The following is a 12,557-nucleotide window of genomic DNA, read 5'->3' as shown; positions in this document are numbered from 1 at the left end:
AAATGCGGATACTTGGACTTCATGTCCTCTTTCTTTTCCCAAGTATCTTCTTCCACTTTATGGTTCCGCCATAGAACCTTAATCGAAGCCACATTCTTGGTCCACAACTGACAAACTTGCCTATCTAATATCTTAACGAGACCTCTTTATAAGACAGAAAATCCGAAATATCCAATCCTTAAGAAGGAACGACCGAAAAAGGATCACCAAGACACTTCCTCAACATAGAAACATGAAAGATCGGATGAACCAAACATATGCTAGATGGTAACTCCAACTCATAAGAAACATTGCCAACTCTTCACAAAATGACATAAGGACCAATGAACCGAGGACTGTGTTTCCCTTTTTGGAAAACCACACCACTCCCTAAATGCAAGACACCTTGAGGAATACCCTATCCCTAACCTCAAACTCCAAGTCTCTATGCGTAATATTCGGATAAGACTTTTGGCAACTTTGGGTACTTCAAGCCTATCCTGAATCACTGTGACCTTCTTCATCTGCTGATAAACTAAATCCCAGCCAAACATGTCCTCTTCTTCAAGCTCAAACCACCTAATAGGAGATCTACACCTCCTATCATATAATGCCTCAAAAGGAGCCATACTAATACTCGAATAATAGCTATTGTTGTAAGCAAACTTCACCAAAGGTAGATGCTTAATCCAATTGCCACCATAGTCAATCATACAGGCCCAAAGCATATCTTCCAATGTCTGAATAGTTCTCTCTGCCTGCCCATCCGACTATGGATGAAAAGTGGTACTCAGACTAACCTTAGTCCTCAACCCTCCTTGAAAAGACCGCCAGAAATTAGGCATAAACTGTGTACCACGATTAGAGATAATCAAAACAGATACCCCATACAAGTTCACAATCTCCTAAAGATATAACTGGACATAATCCTCTGACAAAAATATAGTCCGCATTTACAAGAAATGCACAGACTTGTTCATCCTATCCACGATGACCCAAATTGAATAATACTGATTACGAGACTGAGAAAGACCGGTAACGTAGTCTATATAGATCATTTCCCACTTCCATTTAGGAAAATCAATTTCTGGATACAACTCACCTGGCCTCATGTGTAGAACCTTAACCTGTTGACACACCATACACTTGGCCATAAAATTAGCCACATCCCTCTTTATGCCATTCCACCAATATATCTCCTTGAGATCATGATATATCTTAGTCGAGACAGGATGAACAACATAGAACGACTTATATGCCTCAGACAAACCCCTTGGCCGCATCCCATCAACATTAGTAACATACAGCCTCTATTGGTACCGTAAAGTATCATCATCACTGATCTAAATTACTATATTTTGCCCACCAAAATCACCCTTGATTTTTATCAAGATAGGATCCACCACTTCTTTTCTTTAATCTCTTCACCAAGAGATAATCGAACCACATCCTGCACCATCACACCACCATCCTTATAGTTTGAGAGACGAACTCCAAAATTAGCCAAACGGTGAATATCCTTTACCAATTCCTGCTCGTCTTCCTCCACATGAGCCAAGTTGCCTATGGATAACCTGCTAAGAGCATCAACAATCACATTATCCTTACCTGGGTGATATTAAAGACTTATACCATTATCTTTGAGAAACTCAAGCTTCCCCCTTTGCTTGAGATTAAGCTCTTTTTGAGTGAACACGTACAGAAGACTCTTGTTATCAGAAAAGATATCCATATGAAACCCAGACAAATAATACTGCCATATTTTCTAAGCAAACACAACTGCCAATAACTCCAAATCATTAGTAGGTTAATTTCTCTCATGTACCTTCAACTGGCTGGAAACATAGGCAATCACCTTCTAATTTTGCATCAAAAGACAACTGAACCCTACCTAAGATGCATCACAATAAGCCATAAACACATCATTTCCTTTCAAAAAAGTCAGTATTGGAGCCAAAGTCAACTTATCCATCAACTTCTCAAAACTCCTTTCTGAAGCATCCGACCAAGAAAACTTAACCTTCTTCTGAGTCAACTTAGTTAAATGAGAAGCTGTCGAAGAAAGGCATTCCATAAACTTTCTATAATACCCATGTAAAACAAAGAAGCTCCGAGTATCAAATAAAGTCATGGGTCTTGGCCACCTCTTCACCATAACATCCTTCTACGGATACACCACGATCCCTTCACTAGAAATAATATTTCCCAAGAAAGTCACAACATTCAACCAAAACTCACACTTAGAGAACTTGGCATACAACTGTTGTTCTTTTAAGGTCTGAAACACCACATAAAGATGATTAGCATGATCCACCTTACTCTTTGAATAAACTAGAATATCATGAACAAAAACAATGACGAAGAGATCCAAATACTGCCTGAGCACCCTATTCATCTAGTCCATAAATGCTGTCGGAGCATTAGCCAGCCCAAATGACATCACCAAGAACTCAAACTGTCCATACCAAGTATGAAAAATGTCTTAGGGATATCCACTTCCCTAATCTTAAGCTAATGGTACCTAGACCGAAGATCTATCTTAGAAAAAACTTGGCACCCTATAACTGGTCAAACAAATAATCTATCCTTGAGAGAGAATACTTGTTCTTGACCATCACCTTTTTTAACTGCCTGTAGTTAATGTACACCTGAAGGTAACTATCCTTCTTGCACACAAACAACGTTGGTGCACCCCATGGAGAAATACTAGGACGAATAAACATCTTATCCAAATGATCCTTAAGTTGCTCCTTAAGTTCCCTTAATTTAGCTTGAGCCATTCTATATGGAGGAATAGATATTGGATGAGTGTATGGAAGAAAATCAATACCAAACTCTATTTCCCTATTCGGTGGAACACCAGGAAAATTATTCGAAAAGACTTTTGGAAACTCATTAACCACAAGGATAGAAGACAAAGAAGGACCTTTCAAGTTAGAATATTTAACTCAGACCAAGTGATAAAGACAACCCTTAGAGATTTACCTCGAAACTCTAAGATAAGAAATAAACCTCCCCTAGGAGCTAAGGAACTACCTTACCATTTTATAACCGGTTGACCAAGCAACTTGAAGATAACCCTATGGGTCCAATAATCCACAGATGCCTAACAAGAATACAACCAATCCTATACCCAGAATTACATCAAAATCTACCATATCAAACTCAAATAGATCTGCCAAGGTCTTCTTTCTACCAATAGATGCCATACATCCACAAAAGACTTTCTTAACAAAAATAAAGTCACCTACTAGGGTAAAAATAGAAAAAGGATCTAAGATAATTTTAGGATCTAAACCAAAAAACACAACAACATAAGGAGTCACATAAGAAAGAGTGGACCCTGGATCAAGTAAACAATATACGTGACAAAAGAAAAGTTGAAATGTATTAGTAAAGACATTAGGTAGTGCCTCAGATTCCTGTTGAGATGCCAAATCATACAACCTATTTCGACCAACACTAGAGACAGGAGCAGTAACAGAAGAAGATGCCACCCTACCAGGTATAGAAGCAAAAGATAACGCCACAGGAATCTTATTCACCCTTATAGTAACCTTATTAACTTGACAATTCCTGAGCTAATGGCCTTCCTGGCCACACTTGAAGCATTTGTCCTTTCTTACTCACAATAGCCCCATTAAGGATGATAACAAAATCTATAAAGAGGACACCAAAAAAGTGAATGACCTCTGCTCACCTTAGATTGGGCAACCTGTGCCTGAGAATTGTCACCACTATGATGACACCTATCTCCTGACTGGTAAGGAGCACGAGCAAAAAAGAAGCTAGAACTCCTCCACTTTTTTTTCTTCCACCTGCCACCATCCCTACCATCCTGAGATTGAGAAACTTCCTGATTAGAACCTGCTCCTTTTTCCCTGCCTATCCTAAAAAACTGCCTTATTTCTCTTCTCATCCTTAACTTACTGCATATGAATAGTTAACCTTGAGTTGTCCATATCTTTAATCAGCAAGGCAGTCTCGCTTTCCAGAATTAAATTTATATTCAACCCAGAAGCGAACTTCCTTATTCTTAACCCTATATTAGCCACAAATTAGGAACATACCTTGATAACTGATGGAACTCCAAAGTATATTCCTTTACACATATTCTCCCCTTCCTGAGGTTCACAAACTCCTCCATCTTAGCTTCTCTCAACTCTTGAGGAAAGAACCAATCCAAGAAGGCACTAGTAAAGGCTTTCTATAACCTTTTCTCTTCCATATCACTTCTATCCTTGTCCCACTCCTCATACCACTGATAAATAATATCCTTGAGCTGATAAGCTGTAAAGTTAACCTACTCTACATTAGTATCTTGCGTCACACAAAAGATCTTTTCCATCTCATCCAAGAAGCCCTATGGATCCTCCTTCACCTTCACACTAGTAAAAGTTGGAGGACCTATCTTCATAAATTAACCAACCCTTATTGCCTCAACATAAAAAACACTAGCCACACCCCATTTAGCCTGAGCAACAACTAATTAGGAATAACATAAATAGACTGACAAAATTCTGCATTCATCAAGTTTCCTTGAGAGACCTAAGGGGAATTAAATGTAATAGGAGAAACTCCAGCACCATAAGGAATAGGACTATAAGATCAAAGATATACTCCAGACATAGGATGTACCCCTTCAGCATTATCCCCAGATGGGATGGAAGAATTTCCTTGTGTTCTGGATCTAGGTGGCATGATCTGAAAGATGAATAAACAAGGATTAGAGCAGATTCCAGGATTGAGAACTCAAGCTTAAAGATAGAATACCAAGAAAGTGAAATATTCCTCAATGTCCTGAAGCCTTTCTATTATGAGTGTGGCATGCTTCAAACCGTTAAAATAGACTTTACTCGACACAGCTTTGTGGACTTCCCTGTTTACCATGAACCTAGGCTATGATACCAACTTGACATGACCCGACCCTGGACCTTATTGTAATAGGCATCCCAAGTCCAACCAGGACCGGGGACTACCCCCTGTTACCCAACCCAACCAATAATATCTAGCCTTAGATGGGCTAAATTTCAAACATATAATAAGATAATGTTATTGTTGTCATTAAGACTCTAAGATAGGGTCACAACCATGATCAACCCAACCATACTACACAACCTCCTAACCATACCAAACCAAACCATAGACTATAAGACAAATGGAATAACAAAACATAATACGATAATCAATCCCAAAATGTAATATAATGGAACAGTAAGAAATTCTGTCCTATGATGCCACCTCTTAGCTTATTTCTATGCCAAGGCCGACACCAACCCCCAGTAGTACCACAAAGCCTCTATCCAAAAGATTAAATAAATCTAGTTGAGGCATGCCCCCATTAATGGTCAAAACCAATATACAAAGTAAAAAAAGTATCTTAATAAATCTATAACATGAAATAATGCCTTCCGAAATGATGGAAGCTCACCACTTTAGGCCAAATATTGATACCAAATTTGTATGCTAAATAGGAGGAGTAAAATGGACGATTCCTGCATAGAAAGGGTATACAACCACTAGTAGATGGGGTTAGAAAATGACCACTAGCATGAATCTTACGATAAGGATAAAAAAATTCCAGTTATAGAACCAAGTGAAACCATCTATAGTGCATACAACCATACATATATAAGTGCCGAGAAAGGGAACTTAACTTAGCTTGCATTTAAAATCTTTATCCTGGGTTGTGTAACTCTGCTGCCCTAACCACCCCCGGGCTATATGGGTTCAGCTCCCCCTATTGAAAGGGCCCAGTGCGTGTAGCTGTATGACCAGGGAATATCCCATGGTATGAATAGAATATCCTATAATATAAAATGTGACACACATATATGGTCACCAAGACCCCTCATATCGGAAACTATGAGCTTTCGATTTTGGTCCTACCGAGACCACCATCTTTCATGGCTTAGCTACACACCCCGCTATTAAAGACTAATTAAAACCATGTCCAAACAATCCATTACCATTTATCTACCAAGGACAATATTGGTGGTATCATCATACCACCCCTTACTTGCAAGTAATATCAAAATCCAAACCATTTATGTTAATCGGACCTTAGGTGCCTTTCTAATTACCTTATTAAATCCACTTGGTAGACTTTGATTTTCTCCACAAGCATAACCATTTAGACTTTAGCCTTTTCTAACCATTTTAACCATGCATAAATCCTTTATCCTGTTTAAGACATGCAAGTGTTCCATTAAAAGAAGTTAATGCAATGAACATATCTTTATAAGCATTTTATGAAACACTTTGGGGGAATAATATAACCAAAACTAATTCCAAAGACCATTAAACCATTACCATGTAATCCAATTTTCCATATCCACCATTAATGCATATAAAAAATAATTAAAACCATAGGAAACCGTAATAAAGCATTCAATATCAAAACCCCCAAATAATAGTTGGAAACCATAATGGATAGAATAATAGGGTAAATAACCTCCTAAGTGTATTAGAAGTCGTGGGTCCTAGTTAGGGTAAGTAGAGAAATATCCGGAATAACCCTACTTAAATTTCTTAAAAATCCATCACAGGGATACGATTGACCCATATGAGTCATACCCTCCTATACGATCGGTATCCACCACTTATATATAAGCCTCAATCATTAGATCAAGCACTCTCTAGTGTATGACTCATCTAACCAAGTTGTAACTATAACATATGATCCATACCCATAATTCGTATCCCTGGCAGAATGAAATACTAGGATGATCAAATATTGCCCACCATACGAGTGCTTGATACGACTCATACCAAGTTCTATGACTCACACTCCGAAGTGGTACCCATTCTAGTGACAAAAACCATCCCACCACCTAACACTAGTCATCATACAATAGCACCATACCACTGTGCCCTAGTATACGGCTCATACCTTTGAGTTGAATTGGGCCTGGAGAACGAATTTCTAGGAAATTTTCTAAGGGTCAAAACCCAGGATGTTCCAAAGGCCCTATTTGAAAAATATGGTTTAAGGCATAAGGTGGAAACACATTGCCATCCAGAAATGAGTGGGCATATTGAGGTCTCCAATCGTGAGATCAAGTACAATTAACAAAGACTGTGAATGCCAACAGGACAATTGGTCAAAGAAGTTAGATGATACTATTTGGGCTTGACAAATCACTTTTAAAACCCCATAGGTGCCTCTATATACCAGCTTGTGTATTACAAGGCATGCAACTTGCCGATTGAATTTGAACACAAGGCTTTATGGGCATTGAAAAATATTAATTTTGGATAGAGTGATACAAAAAATTTGAGGATGAGCAAGGTGTATAAGTTGGATGGATTTTGGCTCTGAGTTTATGAGAGTTTGTCTTTGTACAAAGAAAAGGTGAAGTTATATCATGACAAAAAGATCGAGAAAAGAGTGTTTGAGCCTGGTGATATGGTCCTATTATTTAATTTGAGACATTGCTTTTTCCTAGCAAGTTAAAGTCTAGGTGGTATGGACCATTCACTGTGCTTAGAGTGTTCCCATATGGTGCTATTAAGTTGAAACAAGACGGTGAAGTCTCGTTTAAGGTGAACGGAAAACTTATTAAGCCCTATATGGGAAATACTGAGGAAATGAAAGTTTGTGTTGATGTAAGCCTTGGCGACGTCTGAGTAGGAAAGGATTGATTAGTACAGATAGATCTCCTCAATGGTTAGAAATAGAAAGAAAAAATATGATTTTCAATACTTTGTTGATGTACAACTACAAACTACCAAGCATTTTAATTGGATTAGATTAATATTAATAGATCCTTTATCAATGATTCATTCAATGATAAATAAATAAAAGTGATTTACATAATTGGAAATAACCAATTAGGTTTACAATGAAACCTAGAAATTAATCACTAATCATATTTGAGTACCTCTGCAGGATAGACCTTAATAGAAAGTTGAAAAGTAACGGCAACAAGTGATTGAGTTCTATTGAAATGTTAAATTAGGCGCTTCATGGGAGGCAATCCATGGGCTTGTTGGTGAAGTCTGAGTAACCAACATACCTATGTCGTGCCACGATATTAAATCAACTGCTAGTTGGGAGGCAACCCAATATTTTAGTGTTCACTTTCTTGTTGTTTTTGTAGGTAAAAAGCATGAGTAAATACTCAAAAGCTGAAAAATTGTCTAAACTCTGACGATTCCAGGTACGGGGACTTACTGACCCAGTTACGGAGGCCGTAAGTCCCACCTACACTAGATAAGTGGTGTATTAAGTTTCAGAGTAAAATCTAAGGATTTTTAGGACTCAAAGTTGTACTTATAAACCCACTTACAGGGGTCATAAGTACAACTAACGACCTTATAAGTGGGGTCATGGAAATTATAGTGAAAATCATAAACTGAAGGGTCACTTATGATAGACCACTTACGTGATATAAATACTACTTACGGGCCATGAGTGACCAAAAATTTTAGGGTTTAATTTTTGAAAACAGGGTAGGGCCTATGTGACCCAACTTGATCCATCCTGACCATCACATTTAAAAACCCCAAACTTGATTTATTTTCCCCACTTTCTCAGATTTTGTAACTTCCACTCAATTTAAACTCTCCATTTTTCTCTTTCTTTATAAATTCAAAGAAACCTCCATTATTATCTCACTTGCATGCAAAAAGTTAGGGTTTCATCAAGCTTAGTCAATTTTATACCTCCATCAGCTACAACTAAGGCAATATTCTTAACTCATACTAGTTATATAACAACAAAAACAACAAACCCAGTGTATTCCCACCAAGTAGTGTTTGGGGAGGGTAAAATGTACGCAGTCCATACTGCTACCTTCGAAGAAGTAGAGAGGCTATTTCCTGTAGACCCCTGGCTCAAGATAAAGAATAGTTAACAAGGTCATAGTAATACATAAAACAGGGTGGGCATAACCAAAATAAGAAATCAGAAATAATAAAAATAGAAATAAGAGAGACACGAAAATAAGAGCAATACGAAAATAAAAAATAGGAAATAAGAAATAAAAAAAGGACACCCACCTAGTAGTAGCATACACTAGCGGCTCCTATTAACGGACACAGTCTTAGGATTACTAACTCGGCTACACAAAAGATCCCTAACTCGTAGTTACAACCCACACACGAACTATCCTTATACCTATATCCGTGACCTCCACAACTTCTTATCTAGGGTCATGTCCTCAATAAGTTGTAATAGCTCTATATCATGTCTAATCACCTCTCTCCAGTATTTCTTCAGCCTACCTCTACTACTCTTAAAACTACCCAAAGCTAGCCTCTCACTCCTATGAACTGGGGCACTGTGCCTCTTCTTATTATATGCCCAAACTATCACATCCTTTCTTCCTGCATCTTGTCTTCAACCAAATCCACTCCCACCATCTCCCGAATAATATCATTCCTAAATCTATCCCCTTTATTAATTCCACACATCCAACATAACATTTTCATTTTTGCTTTCTTTAATTTTTGAATGTAGGAGTTTTTCACTGGCTAACACTCTACACACCATACAGCATGGCTAAATGGACTGCCACTCTATAGAACTTTCCTTTAAGCTTTAAGGGAACCTTTTTATCACACAACACTCTCGAGGTGAGTCTCCACTTTATCCAACCTGCTCTAATACATTTAGAGACATCCTCATCAATCTCGGTATTCCCCTAAATTATAGATCCAAGATACTTGAAACAATCCCTCTTACAAACATCCTAGAAATCCAACCTCACCACCATTTCGTCCTATTACTTAAAGTTACTAAACTTGTATTCCATATACTCCATCCTTGACCTACTTAACCTGAAACCCTTAGATTCAAGGTTTTACCTCCAAACCTGTAATTTTTTATTCACACCCCTTCGCGTTTCATCAATAAGAACTACATCATCTGCAAATAACATACCCCAAGGAACCTCATCTTGAATACTTTGCGTCTACATGTCCATCACCAGCACAAACAAAAATAGACTGAGAGTCGATCCCTGATATAACCCTGTCTTAATTGGAAAGTGTTCTGAGTCTCCTTCCACCATCCTTACCCAAGCCTTCCCTCAATCATACATGTACTCATTATCTCTAATGTAAACTATTGGGACCCCTGTCACCTCCAAGCATATCCAAAGGACCTCCCTAGGGACTTTGTTATATGCCTTCTCTAAGTCGACAAACACCATGTGTAAATCTCTCTTCCTTTCCCTATACTGCTCCACAAATCTCCTTACTAGGTGGATTGCCTCTGTCGTCGAGTGACCATGCATAAATCTAAATTATTTCTTCGAAATGGACATGAGCCTCCTTAATCTCCGCTCAACCATCCTCTCCCAAATCTTCATAGTGTAACTCAACAGCTTAATACCCCTATAGTTGTTGCAAATTTGAATGTCACCCTTATTGTTATATAATGGAATCATCTTACTCTATCTCCAAGCCTTAGGAATTTTTGCAGTCTTAAAAATAGCATTAAATAAATCAGTTAACTACCTAAAACCTGCTCCACCAGTATACTTCCACAAATCCATCATAATTTTGTCAGGCCCCGTCGCCCTACCCCTCTACATCCTACAAATAGCCTCTTTGAACTCATCAACCTTATAACATCTACAATAATTAAAATCAAGGTTTTGTTCTAAGTGCTCCAATTTTCCTAACTCAATGCTTCTGTCCCCCTCCTCGTTCAACAGTCCATGAAAATACTCCTTCCATCTTTTCTTAATGTGAACATTATCCACTAAAACTCTACCATCCTCTCCCTTAATAAACTTCACTTGATCGAGGTCATGACCCTTTCTTTCCCTATATTTAGCCATCCAATACAATCTCTTTTCCCCACCTTTCTCCTCTAGCCCCGCATATAGTCTCTCAAATACTACTATCTTAGCAGTCATAACTTCTAACTTAGCCTTCTTCTTTGCTACTTTATACACCTCTCTATTGACCCGCTTCTCCTCTTCATCGTTACTCTCAATTAACTTAACATACACCCCCTTCATGATCTCCACTTTCTTCTAACTTCTTTATTCCACCACCAGTCCCTCTTATGCCATCCTGCCTAAACTTCGAAACACCCAACACTTCTCTTATAGTCTCCATGATGTAACTGGCAGCCCTATCACATATAATATCCATTCCCCCTACACTCCCACATATCCATTCCCTCCACCTTCTCCCGTATCTCCAGTGCACTAACTAGCGTCAAGCCTCCTCACATAATTCTTGGTTGACCCTCTCTGTCCCTTTTCTTCTTACTCTTCTTGATTATCAGGTCCATCACCAAAAGTCTGTGCTAGGTCAAAAGATGCTCACTTGGAATGACTTTACAGTCCTTATAAAAAGCCCTATCCCCTTCCTGAGCGGCAGAAAGTCAATCTGAGTCTTGGTTATCACACTTCAAAAGTTAATCAGATGATCCTTCTTCTTTGGAAAGCTCGAGTTCACTACCACCGGCCTAAAGGCCCTCGCAAAATCTAACAAAGTAGCTCCCTTACCATTTCTATCTCCAAAACCAAAAACCCCATGCACATCATCATAGCCTCCCGGTAAAACCCCAATGTGCCCATTGAAGTCCCCTACTATGATAATCTTATCCGATCTAGGCACGCGTCTCACCACCTTGTCCAAAGCTTCCCAAAATCTCGCTTTCACATCCTTATCCAAGCCCACATACGATGCATAAACACTATACATATGCAGCGTAAACCCCTTAATAACTAACTTAATAATTACCAGTCTATCACTGACCCTCATAACTTCTATTATCTGCCTTATAAGATCCTCATCCATAAAGATTCCTACTATATTTCGATGACTCTCACTCTCTGAGTACCACAACTTATACCTATCCATATCCCTAGCTTTAGACCCTACCCACTTAGTTTCCTGAGCACACGTAATATTAATCCTCTTCTTCTTAAGAATCTTCACCAGCTCTATGGACTTACCCTAAAGGGTCCCTATATTCCAAGACCCTACCCTCATCCCATTCTCTCTTATCTCTTGCCTACCTCTACCACCCCTTATTGAACCAACCCTAACACCCAACCTAGACCCTATACTTATCTCTACTCTCCCCTCTTCACCCCCTCCTAAAATGGCCCCCAACCCTAGCCCCCCCGAACATGACCGTATTTCATAATTAACCCCTAAAACCACTATTCACAAACTGAAACAAAGCCCTACACAAACAAGCAAAAAAACAAGGAAACAGTAGGAAGACAACAGTCATGCATAAAACACTCTATTTGGTCTAGTAGCTAGAACAACACAACAATATCCACTAATAAGCAAAAATATCCAGTCATAAATAAAATATGTTATTAACAAAGAACTTGAGTTGGCACTTAAATAATCTTAAAAATTAAGTGAATCTCATAAGTATTGATAGTTAGGAGCCTAGAATGGTTAAAATGTGAACTTCTTGCTTTGTTATTGACTGGGTCACCTATTATCATTCCCTTTAAAACAGAGGTAAAAGTTGAATAAGTAGATGAAAATCCAAAATTCTTATGCAATATCTATAATTTATACTTGATACATGTTGTTTTCTATGAAATTAGACTTAAAATGCAAAATACTCTATTTGAAATTAAAAAATTTAG

At 38.3% G+C, this 12,557-nt stretch overlaps 1 protein-coding gene across 1 annotated transcript; it reads right to left on the bottom strand.

Annotated features, from left to right (window-relative positions):
- Window positions 1–11,349: 11,349 nt before the first annotated feature.
- Window positions 11,350–11,805, bottom strand: LOC107876486. The gene has a single exon (XM_016723399.1). The coding sequence runs from the start codon at window positions 11,803–11,805 to the stop codon at window positions 11,350–11,352; it is 456 nt and encodes a 151-aa protein (XP_016578885.1).
- Between the last annotated feature and the right edge of the window lie 752 nt (window positions 11,806–12,557).

This window comes from Capsicum annuum, chromosome 7, assembly GCF_002878395.1.
Source record: "Capsicum annuum cultivar UCD-10X-F1 chromosome 7, UCD10Xv1.1, whole genome shotgun sequence".
Classification (NCBI taxonomy): domain Eukaryota; kingdom Viridiplantae; phylum Streptophyta; class Magnoliopsida; order Solanales; family Solanaceae; genus Capsicum; species Capsicum annuum.
The sequence above is the reverse complement of the archived record's forward strand: the minus strand, read 5'-3'. Positions and strand labels throughout refer to the sequence as shown.